The sequence below is a fragment of the Cajanus cajan genome, chromosome 5 (assembly GCF_000230855.2).
Source record: "Cajanus cajan strain Asha chromosome 5, NIPB_CcT2T_4, whole genome shotgun sequence".
NCBI lineage: Eukaryota > Viridiplantae > Streptophyta > Magnoliopsida > Fabales > Fabaceae > Cajanus > Cajanus cajan.
The window spans coordinates 60464564-60486245 of NC_138521.1; the positions used below are offsets into that span (position 1 = coordinate 60464564).

Below are 21682 nucleotides of genomic sequence, written 5' to 3' on the forward strand. Positions count from 1 at the left end.
ATTAAATTCTGAACTTATTTCTGTGTAAAATGGGACAAACTCCAGAGTTTTCTTGATTACTGCTTATTATCACCTCTATTATATAAGTGATGAACCTTTATTTGGAGACTGAGGTGTTCACTCTCCATACTTCCTTTACTGTTGTTTCTCAACTTCTTTCCTATATTCTCTTTTAGCCGTGATATTCACGTGCTTAACTTTCAAAAGTGGTAATGCTTAAATGGTGAAACTTGTTGTGATGTTAGCATTTTATTGTCAAGATTGCAACTCCTTTTGCACCGGCAGCAATCGAGGACCTTGGCTTATAATAGCTCTTACTCTTAATGTTAGTGTTTTTGGCTTTGGTTTTTGTTTGAGAAGCCTGAAACAATTGATTGACGGAACTATCATTTTCTTCTTTTGTTTGCACCGAGGATATCTACTAACCAATAGTCTGAATTTGTTTCTGTTCGTAATGTAGAGATCATCGAAATGAGTTGTGTTGATTAATAAAATCTAAAATCTTTTTCATATGCATGGACAGACATCAAATCCCTCACAACATACTTAAGAAATTCAGTTATGAACTAATTGTGCAGGACTTTGTTGGTAGAACAATCATATTTTTAGTGTTAATATAATTTGTTTTTGGTGATTTTGTGAGTCAATAGGGATAAGCTCTGATGATACTGCGGTTTTACGTTCTACTGAATGTTTGAGCGATGTTTGAACCATCTGATAAATTTAAACTGGTAAAATAGGGTATTGTTGACAAATTGCATTGTGAATGGTTGAAACCTTTTCAGACATTTCCACTGCAGCAGCATGTTTCTTTGTATACCAGCACATGCTTAAATTTCAGTTTGATCTTGGACATAATTTAATGCGGGATTTTAGTTTGATCTTGAGATTTCAGTTTGCTGAGTTTTCAGGTTGATCTTGGATATTAGTTAGCAGGTTTTTTATTTTTATTTTTATTTTAATAAATAGAAAAATGTTCCACACTAAAAACTTTTTAAGATTCAGGATATAGGCAGGTCAAAATGTTGACACGTAGGTTGGGCATTATCGTGAAAGTAAGTTAAAAACTATTTCAATGTTTATTTTAAAATTTGTTTATATTTAAAAATCCAAAAAATGCAACCATGTACATATGTCCTAAATCTTTTAAAACAAGTGAAGGAAATGTTGGGGACATTTTTCTAATATTTTTTATTATTAATTAAAATTTATTGAAAATAATAAAATTTTTGTGGGTATCAAATTATTTAACGAATCTATCTTGATATATTGACAAAAATTTATAATATTTGTAATTTTTAATTAATATCTATGAAAGTATTATTAAGATAAAAAAAGTCTTGCTAATATTTCTTTTAAGGAACAAATGGTTCACTAGTGGAGAAATGTATATGAAATATTATTTTTTTAAAATTTATTTTTAAAATTGTTTCAAATTACTCATCAGTCTGTTTTAAAATATTTGACTAAGATCTTTTTGACTAAATATAATAATATATACAAGTATATATATAATGTTTATCATATATAAACAGATTAAACTGAATCACATGTAATATCCTCTATATATATATATAATATTAACAAGTACTTTAAACCCATTATGTATGATGTGATTACTTTTTGCTTGTCCTTTGATAAAATTTAAAGTGTAGGGATTTGAATATTTAGTTTTTAATAAGCATAAAAATAATTAAAAGTTATTTTCAGTTTATAATGAAGGGTAAAAATAATAAGTTAGTTTTTAATAATAAATTAATTAACAAGTTATTTCGGTAGCTAATATAATTTATATTATTGATTATGTCTTATGATAATAATATATTAATTTAGTTATGAACCATTAATAATAGGTTTTGTCTCTTTTAAGACTATAGATAAAATTAATTTAAAAGAAAAGAAAGAGTAAAATGCATTTTTGGAAAAATTTAATAAAGCAAAAAAGATTGCAATACAAAGGAAAAAGTGAAAAAAAATAAATAATTTTTTTTAGCTCTTATAACACAACAAGACACAAACTAAACCTTGAATAAAAGTAAGAAGAAGAAAAAATGGTGTAAAATCTAAAGCTTAAAAGTAAGAGAAAGGAAACAAGGGTGTACAAACTAAACTTTAAAAGACTTATGTTGAACTGATTTCTAATATTTTGACATTAGCATGTGTTATTTTCAATCAATAGCAAAAAATAAAAATAAAAATAAAATAATATAATAAATAGTATTTTTAATATTATATCTTTTTTCATCTCATCTTACAATTTTGAAAGTAAAGCGTGAATATAAATTAAAATTTTCTTGTTTTTTCTTCTTTTAAATTTTTTGTCTAATTTTGACTATTCAATTTTTAATGAAAGTAAAAATGATCATTTAATTTTTAATAAAATTTTGATATTAGTTTTAATTAATATATTATTTTAATATATAGTACGATTTACAATATTGATTATATCTAACAATAATATAATATTGATTAATTTGCAAATTACTTGACCTAATTTATATAATTTATTTTAAGACTATAGACAGGACTAATTTTATAGAAAAGAAAGAGTGAAATGAATTTTTAGGACTAATTTATTTTAAGATAAATTTATTTTAAGACTAATTGACTCATTTGTAACTCATTTGAATTTTAATTTCAAAATTCACATGTGACTCATCTGAACTCTAAATCCTAAACTCACTTGTGACTCATCTGACTTAGAGGTTCATCACAAGTATTACATCTGTGAGTCATCTGAACCTAAAACCCTAAATTCACTCATGACTTATCTGAACCCTAAATCCTAAACTCATCTCAGACTCATTTCATTTAAAGATTCATCACAAGTATTACATCTGTGAGTCATCTGAACCCTAAACTCTAAAGTATAAACTTACTCATGACTTATCTGAACCCTAAATTCTAAACTCATTTGTGCCTCATTTGATTTAAAGGTTCATCACAAATATTATATCTGAGTCTGTGACTCATCTAAATCCTGAGACTTGAACTCTTCTGTGACTTATCTGAACCCTAAATCTTAAACTCATTTGTGACTCTTCTGAGTTAAAGACTGTTCGAAAAATTTGTTCATTTTAAGACGAGAAGAGAATGCAAATGATTTCAAAGATGAAAGGGAAAGAAAAAAAAGCAAAAAAAATAGTTAAATTTTATTTAGCAAGAAAAAAGATGAAGGCTTCAAGTTTGAAGTTCACCACCAAGGCAAACAGCAATGAGAGTAAGTGGAAGAAAAAGAAGGTAGACAGGCTAAGCAGGTTACCGGACGAAATCATCCACCGTGTGCTTTCCTTTGTGGACGCAGTTTCAGCTGTTCAGACGAGCGTTTTGAGTAAGCAATGGAAGAAGCTTTGGACTTCCCTCCCCGTCCTCAACTTCAACTCTTCCTCCTTCTACCACCCTCTCCTCTTCCACTCTTTCATCCACCACTTCATGTCCCACAGAGACTCTTCCACCAACCTCTACGCCCTCAACTTCTCCTGCAATGATGAACTCGACGATGGCCACATGGTTGAATCCATCATTGACCATCTCACCCACTCACCCACCATTCAGCTTCTCACCATCTCCGCCGAATGCCCCGTGGCCAACCTTTCTCAACTCTCTTTGTGTCAATCCCTCACCACCCTCAAGCTCGCCGACATATCTGCCGAGGCCACAACTTTTGACTTCGTTTCTCTTCAATGCCTTTACTTTTTTGATTGTCGGTTCGAGTGTGGGGCAGAGGAGGAACTTGATCTTTTCAGGGGTTGTGTTAATCTCAGATGCTTGTGTCTGCATGATTGTCAGTACTATGGCAGTGTTAAGAGCTTCAAAATCTCTGCGCCCCATCTTGTGGACTTGAGTGTCTCGGAGATGAGAGTGGATGATGTGTTTGATTCTGACTGTGTTATTGAGCTTTTCACGCCTAGGCTTCAATCTTTTAGCTACCGTGATTCTCATCTTTATAATTTTTCTGCAAGGGTGAATCTTTTCCAAGTGGAGAAAGTGAATATTGTCATAAACTGTTTGACTAAGGATACTGATCTTTCTCTTCGGCTGATTGGGTTGTTTGAGGTGATGGGAAGTGCAAAGTTTGTATCTTTATCCCTTGATGTTATTAAAGTAAGCATAATTTTTTTTCAATCTGGTATTTTGATTAATAGTTGCTACACTACTGTTCTTTCAACTAAATTATTCTCTTTTGGATACTTATTTCTTAGGTTCTGTCTATGTTTCCTGATCTGCTGAATGGTCGGTATTCTCCTTTCACTAGAGCGGTGGTTTTTAAGATAAACATGGATGGACGTCCTTCCTCCTATGTTATACCTACCAATGTCATGGCCTACTTATTTGGTTGATCTCCTTAAATGGGAAGGTATGGAAAGGGTACATTAAAAAAATTCTCTTATTATTTTCTTTTAGCCCCTACTTATTTGGTTGATCTCCTTAAATGGGAAGGTATGGAAAGGGTATATTGAAAAAATCCTCTTATTATTTTCTTTTAGCCCTTTTCATAAATGCAGAACATTGATACACTGATTAATTGTCATGTTGCTTTAAGGAATGCAAATGTTTCTTTTTAAGATCAAAGTTACTTGATAAGCAACAACTCAGAACTGTTTGGTGTTTAAGAAAATTCAGCCTAAATACTCTAGACATTCTTAGTAAACTTCTAAAAGTGCTTCTGGATAAGTTTACACAAATACGCCTTTTATCCAAGTAAGGTCACATTTATAATGCTTTGGTGTCCTCTATATCATAGAAGATTCAATAAAGTTTAAAAATTTTTGTGGACTTCCTTACACATGACATATCTCTTGTGTCGGATGGTGTAAAACATGGTGATAATTGGTTGGGTATATAAGACTAAAAAATCTCTAGTTAGAAAAGGCAATCAAATATAAAATTTATTTTGTGGTAAAAAGGGGTGTGGGAAGACCGAAGGTTATGTAATTGTAAGGTCAATCCTATCACCTTCCTTGAATATAGTTGAATTTTATAGAGAAAAGGGCTATATTTCATTACTTATGAAGTACAAACACTTCTGCAAAATGTCATATTGACATGTTGGACATGTTTTGGACATGACAAATGCTAGACATGCATCCAATACGTTTTCTTTGTGTCATTTTTTTTTTGTTGAACACCTCTTCGACACAGATTGGACACCAATCTGACCCGACATGGACAGTGTTAAAAGAGTGAGCCGATACCTGCTCTTAGCTACACACTCATGTGACACTTCTATTAAAAAAAAATAATTATATAAATACTACAACACTCCTAATATTTTTTTGTTGTTTTATGAAGCTCATTTTTATAAGAATTACTGGTTGTTTAACTTTTAAAGAGATATGATTCATAATCTTGGATTTTTTTTACATAAAGATTTTGTAATGAAATCATCCATCTAAGTCTTCTATTTGTGAGGGTTATTATCATATGAAAATTGTAAAGCTTAATAACTTTATACATGATGAATATATATAAATCTTAATTCTCAATTTAGATTTTTGTTGTGTAGATTATACACTCACACATGCAATATCCCAGTGTCTTATTGCACATTAGTTGTGTTCCTTTATCGTATATGATGTCTGTATGAGAATCGGTGCTGTATATTTATTACTGTAAAAATTCATAGTTGTCTAATTTTAGACCTTGTGATGGACAAATATGGATCATATGCTGGAGTATGGTTCTTTAAAAGGTTAGCTGAGTGAAAGTCATGGCAACATTAAAATCAAAATTGTAAACCTTTTGTTTTATATTACAGGTGCTTAGAGTAAGAACCAATTTAATAGAAGATGGCTTCCGGCTAACTTCTGCCGTTTTACATTTTGAAGGATCAGGAGATGTTTTGCTTGGATCTAAAATAACAAAGAAGCTCTGTTTTCTGCAATGCCTATATGGCAAAGCAAAGAGGAGTGAACTTATTGTTCTTAATCTGGTGTCATATTTGTTAATGATGGTTATTTTAAAATCTTTTAGACTCTTGCTGTAGTCTGTCACATCTAATATGAAATTTCAATTATAAAGTTGTTCTAAAGTACATGTGAAAGTGATAAACAAAATTGACGTATAACATTAGATGTCTAACCTTAAATCTGTGTAAAATGGGACAAGCTCCAGAGTTTTCTTGTTACAGCTTATTATCCCCTTTATTTGGAGACAGAAACGTTCACTCTCCCCACTTTCTCTATTTTTCATTCTTAGTTTCTTCTCTCTATTCTCCTTTAGCCATGATATTCACGTGCTTAACTTGCTATGCTTAAGTGGTGGATATTTGTTGTGAAGTTAGCATATTAGTGTCAAGATTGCAACTACTTTTGTACTGGCAGCAATCAACGACATTGCCTTACAATAGCTCTTAATGATAGTGTTATTGGCTTTGCTTTTTGTTTGAGATGCTTGAAACAACTGATTGACTGCACAATATTTATTTTTTTGCACCAACTATATAAAAAAAATTAGTTTAATATTTTTTATTGTTTTATATTATTATTTTTATTATCGGTTATGAATCCTAGTTATTTGATTTATATAAATATTTTTATAATAAAGAATGAGATAGAATATTAAAAATTGAATATTTATTTTATTTGATTTTTCATCCGATGACTATATTTATTATATCTTTTAAAAATCCAAAATAACTAGTTATAGTGGACATATAGAAGCTAGATGAAATATTTTCTTTTTATACACATGTTTATAAAACACTTTCCTAAATTTCCATTTTTAGGAAAAAAAAAAAAATAAGCAAAAATACTACTTGAAATATACAATTGAAAATGGAAGATTCATCAATAAATTACTAAAGACAATCAAATAAGAAATGTTTTGCTTAAGACTAAAGTAATAATGAATTTGTGTTTTCTACAATACAGAATGCGACAAAGTATAAAAAAAGAGTTGATTTATTATTCTTAATCTAACATCATATTTGCTACTAATGGTTATTTTGCAATTTTTTAGGTTCTTTGATAGAAACTAAGGTAGAGATGGTTAACAATTTTCTCCTCTTATTTCCTTGTTCCTTCAAGCTCTTTCCATGAATCCAAAACTGAAAATAAATTCATAAAAGGGATTTAGAAGTTAATGTCTGTAAGTCTTGATGAGAGATAAGTTATAAAAAATGTTCTTTTTACAAGGAGGATTTTCTTAATGAAAGAATGTTATGAAATAAATTGTCTTTAGAGATAAATAATATTTTTTTAATCTGGGACCATAATAGAATAAATAATATTTTATCAAAGAGGTTCTTTTAATTTTTGTAATTAGGTCTCTGGGACCATAATAGAATAAATAATATTTTATCACAAAAGTAATAATTTGTAAAAGAATCATTAACCTCATTGACTTAATTATAAAAATTAGAAGAAACTTTAAAATAAAGTTAAAACTATTCCGAAGTTTTGTTTTAAGAATTCAAAATTTGTAACCATTCAAATATCTTCTGAACCTTTTTTAAAAAGCCTATTTAAGACAAAGAGAAGTATTATTCTTATTCTAACACTCCTTTTTTAATATTATTTATTATTGACTATAATTTATTAAAAATTAAAAAATGATAAATTGTTTGAGTCTTGTATCATTTAAAGAGTCTATCTTGATTTTGTGATAAAACTTATTTTAATTTTTTTGAAGTAAAAGTGGTAGATAAGAAAAATTACTCCTAATGGTAGAATTTATTAATATTTGTTATTTTCAATAAGTAACAAAAGAGTATTAGTAAGATAAAACTAGTATTTTTGTTGTCCACCTCAATGTGGCTGGTTCTGATGTCCCTCTCCTCCTTCCCCTATAGCTTCAATGAGTTGTCCTACACGAAACATTTTTGGATCCACTTCATGAGGCGTGTCAAGAACCTTATATCTTGTACAACAACCTCAACAAGCATTTTTTGTCATTTCAGATGGAACGATGACATTTTGAAAGCAAAGGGTGACTATAAAATATAAATTATATTTTTCTTATTTCTCCTCCACTAGTCAAGCGAATTGTCCGACTTAGAATCTATTTAGACCTACTCTATGAGGTGTGTCAAGAACATGCCATCTTGTTATACAACTTCTTGGACAAAAATCAACATGCATTTCTCTATCATTTTATATGAAATGGAACAAGAGTGATATTTTTGAAACTTGTTTCTCTTCCATCGAAACTTGACCATGATTTTTATTAGAGTCATCAAAACAGATTACAATCCGTGACGTGAGATAATTCGATGCACCACAGATTTAAGTTAGATTATTAGACTTTAAAAAATTTATAAATTTTAATATTGTTGAAAATTCTATCTGACCAACTAAGAATCCCACTTACACAATTGTTACACAATTGAATCTATAGTAAGTTAGACTGACTCGTCAACTCATTTTTTTTTTGAAAAAACAACCTGCAGCCCATAAAAAAAATATTAAAATCCACATCCACCCAACCTATATCAAATGTAATATTTATCGTATTTATATATATATAATATTTACAAGTAATTTAAACCCATTATACCTATGATTGGACGTTATTATTTTTTGCTTATTCTCTGCTAAAATTTAAGATACAGGGGTTTGACTATTTAGTTTTAAATAAGGATAAAAATCATCAAAAGTTATATTCAGTTTATAATGAAGGATAAAATAATCGGTTAGTTTTTAATAAATTAATTAATTAACATGTTATTTTATTAACTAGTATAATTTACACCATTAATTGTGTGTTATGCTAATAATTATTAATTTAGTCATAAACTATTTATAATAGGTTTTGCTTCTTTGAAGACCATAGATAAGATTAATTTAAAAGAAAAGAAAGAGTAAAATGTTTTTTTTAGAAAAGTTTATTTAAAACAAAAAAAGACTGCAATACAAAGGAGAAAGTGAAAAAAAAAGAAAGTAACAAAAATTTTAGGTCTTATAACACAACGAAACACAAACTGAACCTTGGTAAAAGTAAGAGAAAGAAAAGGTGTAAAAATAAAACCTTAAAAATAATTGGAAGGAAAAAAGGTGTACAATCTTAAAAGACTTACGTTACAAAGATGTCTCATGTGTTTTTTCAATCAGTAAAAAAAAAACAGTTTTAGTAAAATAAATAATATTTATAATATCTCTCTTCTCAACTTACAATTTTGAAAGTAAAGTATGAATAAAATTTAAGATTTTCTTCTTTTTCATCTACTAAAAGTTTTGTCTAATTTTGACCATTCAATTTTTAATAAAGATAAAAATAATCATTCAATTTTTAATAAAATTTTGATATTATTTTTAATTAATATATTGTTTTAGTAACTAGTATAATCTACACTATTAATTATATCTAACAGTAATACAATATTGACTCACCTATGAATTATTTGACTTGAGGGTTCATTGTTTATATAATTTGTTTTAAAATTATAGATAAGACTAATTTTAAAGAAAAGAAAGAGTGAAATGAACTTTTAGAAGAATTTATTTAATAGTGTTGATTATATCTTATAATGAATCTTCTATGACTCATCTAAACTCTAATTTCAAAACTCACTCGTGATTCATATGAACTCATTTAATTTAAAAATTCATTACAAATATTACACTAGTGACTTATTTGAGTCCTGATTCCAAAACTCATTTGTGACTCATCTGAATCCTAATTCAAAAACTCATTTGTGACTCATCTGAATTCTAATTCCAAAATTTACATGATTCATCTGAATTTTAATTTCAAAACTTAACTGTGACTCATCTGAATCCTTAACCTTAAATTCACTTATAACTCATCTGACTTAAAGATTTATCACAAATATTATACTTGTAAGTCATCTGAACCCTATATCTTAAACTCACATATGATTTATCTGAATCTTAAATCTTAAACTTATTTTGACTCATTTGATTTAAAGATTCATTATAAATATTATACACGTGACTCATCTGAACCTTAAAACTTAAATTCATTCGTGACTTATCTGAATATTAAATCTTAAACTCATTTGAGACTCTTCTAACTTAAAGACTCTTAAATATGATTTGTTTTAAGAAGAACAAGAGAATGTAAATAATTTTAAAGATGAAAGTAAAAGGAAAGAAAGAAAGAAAAAATAGTTAAATTTTATTTAACAAGAAAAAAGGTGAAGGCTTCAAGTTCAAAGTTCACCACCAAGGCAAACAGTAATGAGAGTAAGGGAAAGAAAACGAGGACAGACAGGCTAAGCAGGTTACCGGACGAAATCATCCACCGTGTGCTTTCCTTTGTGGACGCAGTTTCAGCTGTTCAGACGAGCGTTTTGAGTAAGCGATGGAAGAAGCTTTGGACTTCCCTCCCCGTCCTCAACTTCAACTCTTCCTCCTTCCACCACCCTCTCCTCTTCCACTCTTTCATCCACCACTTCATGTCCCACAGAGACTCTTCCACCAACCTCTACGCCCTCAACTTCTCCTGCAACGATGAACTCGACGATGGCCACGTCGTTGATTCCATCATTGACCATCTTACCCTCTCACCCACCATTCAGTTTCTCACCATCTATGCTGAATGCCCAGAGGCCAACCTTCCTCAAGTCTCTTTGTGCCAATCCCTCACCACCCTCAAGCCCGCCGACATATGCAACGAGGCCACAACGTTTGACTTCGTTTCTCTTCAAGGCTTTTACCTTTTTGATTGTCGGTTCGAGTGTGGGGCAGAGGAAACACTTGATCTTTTCAAGGGTTGTGTTAATCTCAAATGCTTTTGTCTGCATGATTGTCTGTGTTATGGCAGTGTTAAGAGCTTCAAAATCTCTGCGCCCCATCTTGAGTGTCTCGGAGATGAGAGTGGATGATGTGTTTGATTCTGACTGTGCTATTGAGCTTTTCACGCCAAAGCTTCAATCTTTTAGCTACTGTGACTCTCATCTTTATAATTTTTCTGCAAAGGTGAGTCTTTCCCAAGTGGAGAAAGTAGATATTGTTATAAACTGTTTGACTAAGGATACTAATCTTTCTCTTCGACTGATTGGGTTGTTTGAGGGGATGGGAAGTGCAAAGTTTGTATCTTTATCCCTTGATGTCACTAAAGTAAGCATAATTTTTTTTTTCACTCTGGTATTTTGATTAATAGTTGCTACACTACTGTACTTTCAACTAAATTATTGTCTCTCTTGGATACTTATTTCCTAGGTTCTGTCTATGTTTCGTGATCTGTTGAATGGTCGGTCTTCTCCTTTCACTAGAGTGGTGAGTTTTAAGTTAAACATGGGAAGACCTGCTTCCTCCTATGTTATACATTCCATTGTCATGGCCTACTTATTTAGTGGATCTCCTGAAATGGGAAGGTATGGGAAGGATATATAAAAAAAATCATCTTTTTGTTTTCTTTTACTACTTATTATAAATGCAGAGCATTCATACACTGATTAATTGTTATGTTGCTTTATGGAATGCAAATTTTTTTTTTAAGGTCGAAATTACTTGATATGCAATAACTCAACTGTTTGGTGTTTAAGAAAATTCAACGAGCTAAGATACTTAATCCAACTAAGGCCACATTTATAAAGCCTTGGTGTCGTCTATATCACATAAGATTCAACAATGTTTTAAGTTGCTATTTGACTTCCTCACACATGACACATTCCTTGGGGCTGAATATGTAAAGCTTTGTGAAACTGGATTGGTTTTATAAGAGAAGGCTAAAGGAATATAGAAAAGTCTATCAAATATAAAATTTGTGTGTGATAAAAAGGGGTGGAAGAAGGCCTAAGGTTATCTAATGGAATGTAATCCTTTTTACTTTATTCCATCCTGTCACCATTCTTTAATCTAGTTGAATTTTATATAGAAAAGGGCTATAAATCATGATTACCTATAAAGCTCAAACATCTCTGCAAAATGCCTTATCAACATAATGACACTTATCATATACATCTTGAACACGTGTCTGACATCTTTCTACTATGTCAATACTTTTTTTGGGCTCGAATACATCTCTAATATATCTTGAACTCCTTCATGACATAACTTGGACACAAGCAAAGAGTGGGAGTCAACTCAGGCTCTTGGCTAAACACTTATGTGACACATGCATGTAGTGTCCCAATGTGCTATATTTTTGACATTACATGTATCCCTGTCCCGGTGTTCGTGTCAGAGTGGTGCTTTCTATTCATTGCTGTTAAAATTCGTAATCGTTTGGTTCTAGCCCATGTAATGAACTGATATGGATCACAGAGTAGCATTCTTCATAAGGCCTTGAGAGAGAATGTTATGGTATATTTTTTGGCTTCATTGAAGTTGATTACAGATCTTTTGTTTTTACATTACAGCTGCTTAGAGTAAAAACAAATTTGATAGATGATGGCTTGCGGCAAACTGCCACCGTTTTACTTTTAGGAGGATAGAGATGTTTTGCTTGGGTCTAAAGTAATAAAGTACTTGTATTTTCTGCTAAGAAGTACGTGCCAACGTTCTTATTCTGATGTCATATTTGTTACATATGTTTATTTTGCTATCATTTAGGCTCTTGCTGTAATAGCCTGTAACTGGAGTGTTTTTTTTTTTTTTTTTTTTTTTTTTTTTTTTTTTTTTTGTAAATATAGCTTATTTCGTATGAAATCTCAATTATCAATTAGCTCAAAAGTACAAGTGAAAGTGGTAAACAGAATTGACTTATAACATTAAATTCTGAACTTATTTCTGTGTAAACTGGGACAAACTCCAGAGCTTTCTTGATTACCGCTTATTATCACCTCTATTATATAAATGATGAACCTTTATTTGGAGACTGAGGTGTTCACTCTCCACACTACTGTTGTTTCTTAACTTCTTTCCTATATTCTCTTTTAGCTCTGATATTCACGTGCTTAACTTTCAAAAGTGGTAATGCTTAAGTGGTGAATTTTATTGTGATGTTAGCATTTTAGTGTCAAGATTGCAACTCCTTTTGCACCGGCAACAATCGAGGACTTTGGTTTGTAATAGCTCTTACTCTTAATGTTAGTGTTATTGGTTTTGGTTTTTTTTTAGAAGCCTGAAACAATTGATTGACGGAACTATCATTTTCTTTTTTTGTTTGCACCGAGGATATCTACTAACCAATAGTCTGAATTTGTTTTTGTTTGTAATGTAGAGATCATCGAAATGAGTCGTGTTGATTAATAAAATCTAAAATCTTTTTCATATGCATGGGACAGAAATCAAATCCTTGACAACATACTTAAGAATTTCAGTTATTAACTAACTGTGCAGGACTTTGTTGGTAGAACAATCATATTTTTAGTGTTAATATAATTGTTTTGGGTGATTTTGTGTGAATCAATAGGGATAAGCTGATGATACTGCGGTTTTACGTTCTACTGAATGTCTGAGTGATGTTTGAATCCATCTGATAAATTTAAACTGGTAAAATAGGATATTGTAGACAACTTGCATTGTGAATGGTTGAAACTTTTTCAGGCATTTCCACTGCAGCAGCATGTTTCTTTGTACGCAGCACATGCTTAAATTTCAGTTTGATCTTGGACATAATTTAATGCGGGATTTTAGTTTGATCTTGGATATTAGTTAGCAGGTTATTTTTAATAAATAGAAAAATGTTCCACACTAAAAACTTTTCAAGATTCAGGATATAGACAGGTCAAAATGTTGACACGTAGTTTGGGCATTATCGTGAAAGTAAGTTTAAAACTATTTTAATGTTTATTTTAACGTTTGTTTATATTTAAAAATTCAAAAAATGAAACCATGTAAATGTGTCCTAAACCTTTTAAAAGAAGTAAGTGAAAGAAATGTTAGGGACACTTTTTTTTTAATATTTTTTATTATTAATTGAAATTTATTGAAAATAATAAAGTTTTTGTGGGTATCGAATCATTTAACGAATTTATTTTGATATAATGATAAAATTTTTAATATTTGTAATTTTTAATTAATATATATGAAAGTATTACTAAGATAAAAAAGTCTTGCTAATATTTCTTTTAAGGAGGCGAGTTATAGTGGTAAATATAACAAATGGTCCACTAGTGGAGAAATGTATAGAATTTTTTTTTTTTAAATTTATTTTTAAAATTGTTTCAAATTACTCATAAGTCTGTTCTAAAATATTTGACTAAGATCTTTTTGACTAAATATAATAATATATACAAGTATATATATAATGTTTATCATATATAAACAGATTAAACTGAATCACATGTAATATCCTCTCTATATATATATATATATATATATATATATATATATAATATTAACAAGTACTTTAAACCCATTATGTATGGTGTGATTACTTTTTGCTTGTCCTTTGATAAAATTTAAAGTGTAGGGATTTGAGTATTTAGTTTTTAATAAGCATAAAAATAATTAAAAGTTATTTTCAGTTTATAATGAAGGGTAAAAACAATAAGTTAGTTTTTAATAATAAATTAATTAACAAGTTATTTCAGTAGCTAATATAATTTACATTATTGATTATGTCTTATGATAATAATATATTAATCTAGTCATGAACCATTTATAATAGGTTTTGTCTCTTTTAAGACTATAGATAAGATTAATTTAAAAGAAAAGAAAGAGTAAAATGCATTTTTGGAAAAATTTAATAAAGCAAAAAAGATTGCAATACAAAGGAGAAAGTGAAAAAAAAAGAAAATATTTTTTTTTAGCTCTTATAACACAACAAGACACAAACTAAATCTTGAATAAAAGTAAGAAGAAGAAAAAATGGTGTAAAATCTAAAGCTTAAAAGTAAGAGAAAAGAAAAAAAGGTGCACAAACTAAACCTTAAAAGACACATGTTGAAATGATTTATAATATTTTGACATTAGCATCAATAGCAAAAAATAAAAATAAAAATAATATAATAAATAGTATTTTTAATATTATATTTTTTTTTCATCTCATTTTACTATTTTGAAAGTAAAGCGTGAATATAAATTAAAATTTTCTTGTTTTTTCTTCTTTTAAATTTTTTGTCTAATTTTGACTATTCAATTTTTAATGAAAGTAAAAATGATCATTTAATTTTTAATAAAATTTTGATATTAATTTTAATTAATATATTATTTTAATATATAGTACAATTTACAGTATTGATTATATCTAGCAGTAATATAATATTAATTAATTTGCAAATTGCTTGACCTAATTTATATAATTTATTTTAAGATTATAGACATGACTAATTTTAAAGAAAAGAAAGAATGAAATAAATTTTTAGGACTAATTTATTTTAAGACTAATTGACTCATTTGTAACCTATTTGAATTTTAATTTTAAAATTCACATGTGACTTATCTGAACTCTAAATCCTAAACTCACTTGTGACTCATCTGACTTATAGGTTCACAAGTATTACATCTGTGAGTCATTTGAACCCTAAAACCCTAAATTCACTCATGACTTATCTGAACCCTAAATCTTAAACTCATCTCTGACTTATTTGATTTAAAGATTCATCACAAGTATTATATTTGTGAGTCATCTGAACCCTAGACTCTAAAGTCTAAACTTACTCATGACTTATCTGAACCATTAATCATACACTCATTTGTGCCTCATTTGATTTAAAGGTTCATCACAAATATTATATCTGAGTCTCTGACTCATCTAAATCCTGAGACTTGAACTCTTCTGTGACTTATCTGAATCCTAAATCTTAAACTCATTTGTGACTCTTTTGAGTTAAAGTATTCGAAAAAATTATTCGTTTTTAGACGAGAAGAGAATGCAAATGATTTCAAAGATGAAAGGGAAAGAAAAAAAAGCAAAAGAGATAGTTAAATTTTATTTAACAAGAAAAAAGATGATGGCTTCAAGTTCAAAGTTCACCACCAAGACAAACAGCAATGAGAGTAAGTGGAAGAAAAAGAAGGTAGACAGGCTAAGCAGGTTACCGGACGAAATCATCCACCGTGTGCTTTCCTTTGTGGACGCAGTTTCAGCTGTTCAGACGAGCGTTTTGAGTAAGCGATGGAAGAAGCTTTGGACTTCCCTCCCCGTCCTCAACTTCAACTCTTCCTCCTTCCACCACCCTCTCCTCTTCCACTCTTTCATCCACCACTTCATGTCCCACAGAGACTCTTCCACCAACCTCTACGCCCTCAACTTCTCCTGCAACGATGAACTCGACGATGGCCATATGGTTGATTCCATCATTGACCATCTCACCCTCTCACCCACCATTCAGCTTCTCACCATCTCCGCTGAATGCCCCGTGGCCAACCTTCCTCAACTCTTTTTGTGTCAATCCCTCACCACCCTCAAGCTCGCCGACATATCCACCGAGGCCACACCGTTTGACTTCGTTTCTCTTCAACGCTTCTACCTTTTTGATTGTCGGTTCGAGTGTGGGGCAGAGGAGGAACTTGATCTTTTCAGGGGTTGTGTTAATCTCAGATGCTTGTGTCTGCATGATTGTCAGTACTATGGCAGTGTTAAGAGCTTCAAAATCTCTGCGCCCTATCTTGTGGACTTGAGTGTCTCGGAGATGAGAGTGGATGATGTGTTTGATTCTGACTGAGAGTGGATGATGTGTTTGATTCTGACTGTGTTATTGAGCTTTTCACGCCAAGGCTTCAATCTTTTAGCTACCGTGATTCTCATCTTTATAATTTTTCTGCAAGGATGAATCTTTTCCAAGTGGAGAAAGTGAATATTGTCATAAACTGTTTGACTAAGGATACTGATCTTTCTCTTCGGCTGATTGGGTTGTTTGAGGTGATGGGAAGTGCAAAGTTTGTATCTTTATCCCTTGATGTTATTAAAGTAAGCATAATTTTTTTTCAATCTGGTATTTTGATTAATAGTTGCTACACTGCTGTTCTTTCAACTAAATTATTCTCTTTTGGATACTTATTTCTTAGGTTCTGTCTATGTTTCCTGATCTGCTGAATGGTCGGTATTCTCCTTTCACTAGAGCGGTGGTTTTTAAGATAAACATGGATGGACGTCCTTCCTCCTATGTTATACCTACCAATGTCATGGCCTACTTATTTGGTTGATCTCCTTAAATGGGAAGGTATGGAAAGGGTACATTAAAAAAATTCTCTTATTATTTTCTTTTAGCCCCTACTTATTTGGTTGATCTCCTTAAATGGGAAGGTATGGAAAGGGTATATTGAAAAAATCCTCTTATTATTTTCTTTTAGCCCTTTTCATAAATGCAGAACATTGATACACTGATTAATTGTCATGTTGCTTTAAGGAATGCAAATGTTTCTTTTTAAGATCAAAGTTACTTGATAAGCAACAACTCAGAACTGTTTGGTGTTTAAGAAAATTCAGCCTAAATACTCTAGACATTCTTAGTAAACTTCTAAAAGTGCTTCTGGATAAGTTTACACAAATACGCCTTTTATCCAAGTAAGGTCACATTTATAATGCTTTGGTGTCCTCTATATCATAGAAGATTCAATAAAGTTTAAAAATTTTTGTGGACTTCCTTACACATGACATATCACTTGTGTCGGATGGTGTAAAACATGGTGATAATTGGTTGGGTATATAAGACTAAAACAATCTCTAGTTAGAAAAGGCAATCAAATATAAAATTTATTTTGTGGTAAAAAGGGGTGTGGGAAGACCGAAGGTTATGTAATTGTAAGGTCAATCCTATCACCTTCCTTGAATATAGTTGAATTTTATAGAGAAAAGGGCTATATTTCATTACTTATTAAGTACAAACACTTCTGCAAAATGTCATATTGACATGTTGGACATGTTTTGGACATGACAAATGCTAGACATGCATCCAATACGTTTTCTTTGTGTCATTTTTTTTTTTGTTGAACACCTCTTCGACACAGATTGGACACCAATCTGACCCGACTTGGACAGTGTTAAAAGAGTGAGCCGATACCTGCTCTTAGCTACACACTCATGTGACACTTCTATTAAAAAAAAAAAATTATATAAATACTACAACACTCCTAATATTTTTTTGTTGTTTTATGAAGCTCATTTTTATAAGAATTACTGGTTGTTTAACTTTTAAAGAGATATGATTCATAATCTTGGATTTTTTTTACATAAAGATTTTGTTATGAAATCATCCATCTAAGTCTTCTATTTGTGAGGGTTATTATCATATGAAAATTGTAAAGCTTAATAACTTTATACATGATGAATATATATAAATCTTAATTCTCAATTTATATTTTTATTGTGTAGATTATACACTCACACATGCAATATCCCAGTGTCTTATTGCACATTAGTTGTGTTCCTTTATCGTATATGATGTCTGTATCAGAATCGGTGCTGTATATTTATTACTGTAAAAATTCATAGTTGTCTAATTTTAGACCTTGTGATGGACAAATATGGATCATATGCTGGAGTATGGTTCTTTAAAAGGTTAGCTGAGTGAAAGTCATGGCAACATTAAAATCAAAATTGTAAACCTTTTGTTTTATATTACAGGTGCTTAGAGTAAGAACCAATTTAATAGAAGATGGCTTCCGGCTAACTTCTGCCGTTTTACATTTTGAAGGATCAGGAGATGTTTTGCTTGGATCTAAAATAACAAAGAAGCTCTGTTTTCTGCAATGCCTATATGGCAAAGCAAAGAGGAGTGAACTTATTGTTCTTAATCTGGTGTCATATTTGTTAATGATGGTTATTTTAAAATCTTTTAGACTCTTGCTGTAGTCTGTCACATCTAATATGAAATTTCAATTATAAAGTTGTTCTAAAGTACATGTGAAAGTGATAAACAAAATTGACGTATAACATTAGATGTCTAACCATAAATCTGTGTAAAATGGGACAAGTTCGAGACTTTTCTTGATTACAGCTTATTATCACCTTTATTATATTAATAAGGAACCTTTATTTGGAGATCGAAATGTTCACTCTCCCCACTTTCTCTATTTTTCATTCTTAGTTTCTTCTCTCTATTCTCCTTTAGCCATGATATTCACGTGCTTAACTTGCTATGCTTAAGTGGTGGATATTTGTTGTGAAGTTAGCATATTAGTATCAAGACTGCAACTACTTTTGTACTGACAGCAATCAAGGACATTGCCTTATAATAGCTCTTAATCATAGTGTTCACCAACCATATAAAAAATATTAATTTAATATTTTTTATTGTTTTTTATTATTTGTGTTATTATCAGTTACGAATCCTAATTATTTGATTCATATATATTTTCTTGATAATAAAGAATAAGATAGAATATTAAAAATTGAATATTTATTTTATTTGATTTTTCATCCAATGATTATATTTATTATATCTTTTAAAAATCCAAAATAACTAGTTATAGTAGACATATAGAAGCTAGATGAAATATTTTCTTTTTATACACATGTTTATAAAACACTTTCCTAAATTTCCATTTTTTTAGGAAAAAAAATAAACAAAATTACTACTTGAAATATACAATTGAAAATGGAAGATTTTTCAATAAATTATTAAAGACAACCAAATAAGAGATGTTTTGTTTAAGACTAAAGTAACAATGAACTTGTGTTTTCTATAATGCAAAATGCAACAAAGTGAAAAAAGAGTTGACTTATTATTTTTAATCTGACATTATATTTGTTACTAATGGTTATTTTGCAATCTTTTAGGCTCTTTGATAGAAACTAAGGTGGGGATGGTTAACGATTTTTTCCTCTTGTTCTCTTGCTCCTGCAAGTTCTTTCCATGGATCTAAAATTCAAAATAAACTCACAAAATGGAAGGGATTTAGAAGTTAATGTTTGTTAGTCTCAATGAGATATAAGTTATAAAAGAGGTTCTTTTTACAAGGAATATTTTTTTAATGAAAGAATGTAATGAGATAAATTATTCTTAGAGAAACAAGAGACCTTTGACAGAGAATTTGGAAGTGTGTTCACTCAATTAGCTCAAAAGTGATGTTTACATGTAGAAGATGAAAATATATGAGGTTAGGTAGCTTATGGAACAAGTTAGGCTAATCATGAGTCAAGAATGAATCATGGTTGCTTAACTTGAGTTAATAGGTACCTAAAATTTGAATTCAAATTTTGGCTCCAACTCTCCCATGTGCTCTTAGATTCAAATGAGCCTATAAGACAATGTCATGTGGCAAGCAATTAAAGTGTCACTAGTCCTTACCATTTGATTAGAATTTGAATTTAACTAAACTAATTCATGTGCACCACTCCACTTGGTCGGCTACATGGTTAGTTTAGTTGATGGTTAGTTTAGTTGATTCAACTGTGATCACATGGTCTAAGGCTAGTTGCACATCCTAGGCCCATTATTTAAATACTAAAGAGATTACATGGAAATTTCTATACTACTTAGCTAAAAAATATGAAAATATATATGCACTAGTGTACAAGAGATATTGGACTTATATATTTAGTAACACATAACTCAAGATGAGTTTAGGCCTACTAACCTTGTCACGAGTTCATTACTGTGAAAATTCATAGTTGTCTAATTTTAAACCTTGTGATGGACAAATATGAATCACATGCTAGAGTATATCCTTCTTTAAAAGGCTTGCGGAGTGAACGTTATGCCCACATTGAAATCAATTAATGAACTTTTGTTTTACATTACATGTGCATAAGGTAAGAACCAATTTGATAGAAGATTGCTTCCAGCTAACTTTCACCTTTTTACTTTTTGAAGGATCAAGAGATGTTTTGCTGGGTCTGAAGTAACAAAGAACTTGTATTTTATGCAATGCATATATGACAATGCAAAGAGGACTTGACTTATTATTGTTCTTAATCTGGTGTCATATTTGTTACCAATGGTTATTTTACAATCTATTAGGCTCTCAATGTAATAGTGTGTCACATTTGATGTGAACTTTGAATTATAAATTAGCTCAAAAGTACATGCGAAAGTGGTCAAATGAGTTGGTTTATAACATCAGATGTCTGTACTTAAATTTCTGTGTAAAATGGGAGTAAAATGAGTTGGTTTAAATTTCTGTACTTAAGCTCGAGAGTTTTCTTGATTACAGCTTATCATCACCTCTATTATATAAATGAGGAACCTTTATTTGAAGACTGAGGTTTTTACTCTCTTCACTTTCTCTATTGTTCATTTTAACTTCTCTCCATTCTCCTTCAGCCAGATATTCATGTGCTTAACTTGCAAAAGTTGTAATGCTTAAGTGGTGGATATTTCTTGTGAAGTTAGCATATTAGTTACAAGATTGCAACTCCTTTTGTACTGCAGCAATCAAGGACTTCGCCTTATAATATCTCTTAGTGTTAGTGTTATTGGCTGTGGTTTTGGTTTGAGATGCCTGAAACAACTAATTGACAAATCAATCATATTCTTTTTTTGTTTGCACCGACCTTACCAATAGTCTGAAACTATTTCTGTTTGAAATGTAAAGGTTACCAAAATGAGTTTGTCTTGGTGAACTAAGTCTTTTTCATACACATAGATAGGAATCAAGTCCTTGACAACATGCTTAAGAAGTTTAGTTATCTACTAATTGTTCATGACTTTGTTGGTAGAACAAATATTTAGTGTTAATATAATTTGTTTTTAGTGATTTTGTGCGAATCAATAGGAATAAATTGATGATATTTTGGTTTGTAAGTTCTATAGTTTTTAGTGGCACTATTGAATGTTTAGTGTAATGACACTAACTTTAAGAATTTATCTATAGTATAAGCATAAGTCCCCAGGATATAACATAATTGTTTGAACAATGTTGAGGAATTCGTGTAAATCTTGTAAGCAGACCAAAATATTAGGGAGAAATTTTGGCGAAATTTATCAAAAACGATGTTAAAGAAT

General features: G+C 30.3%; 2 protein-coding genes across 9 annotated transcripts; both read left to right on the top strand.

Moving 5' to 3' along the window:
* Positions 1-2731: 2731 nt before the first annotated feature.
* On the top strand, positions 2732-6036 carry LOC145958408 (FBD-associated F-box protein At1g66310). Of its 2 annotated transcripts, none has more exons than XR_014434175.1 (3): positions 2732-4104; positions 4203-4440; positions 5759-6036. XR_014434175.1 is itself a non-coding variant. In XM_083075546.1 (3 exons), the coding sequence occupies exons 1-2, from the start codon at positions 3094-3096 to the stop codon at positions 4338-4340; spliced, it is 1149 nt and encodes a 382-aa protein (XP_082931672.1). In that variant the 5' UTR covers positions 2738-3093; the 3' UTR covers positions 4341-4357; positions 5759-6036. The 2 variants fall into 2 exon arrangements, 1 of the variants encoding a protein (XP_082931672.1); XM_083075546.1 differs by having other exon boundaries at positions 2738-4104; positions 4203-4357.
* A 4067-nt stretch (positions 6037-10103) lies between these two features.
* Positions 10104-20958, top strand: LOC109809002 (putative FBD-associated F-box protein At5g56820). Of its 7 annotated transcripts, none has more exons than XM_083075552.1 (5): positions 10104-11021; positions 11124-11278; positions 12266-16704; positions 16803-16957; positions 18361-18638. In XM_083075552.1, the coding sequence occupies exons 1-3, from the start codon at positions 10413-10415 to the stop codon at positions 12276-12278; spliced, it is 777 nt and encodes a 258-aa protein (XP_082931678.1). In that variant the 5' UTR covers positions 10104-10412; the 3' UTR covers positions 12279-16704; positions 16803-16957; positions 18361-18638. The 7 variants fall into 7 exon arrangements, with proteins under 7 accessions (XP_082931678.1, XP_082931679.1, XP_082931677.1 ...); XM_083075553.1 differs by having other exon boundaries at positions 11124-11180; XM_083075551.1 differs by having other exon boundaries at positions 11124-16704.
* Positions 20959-21682: the final 724 nt, after the last annotated feature.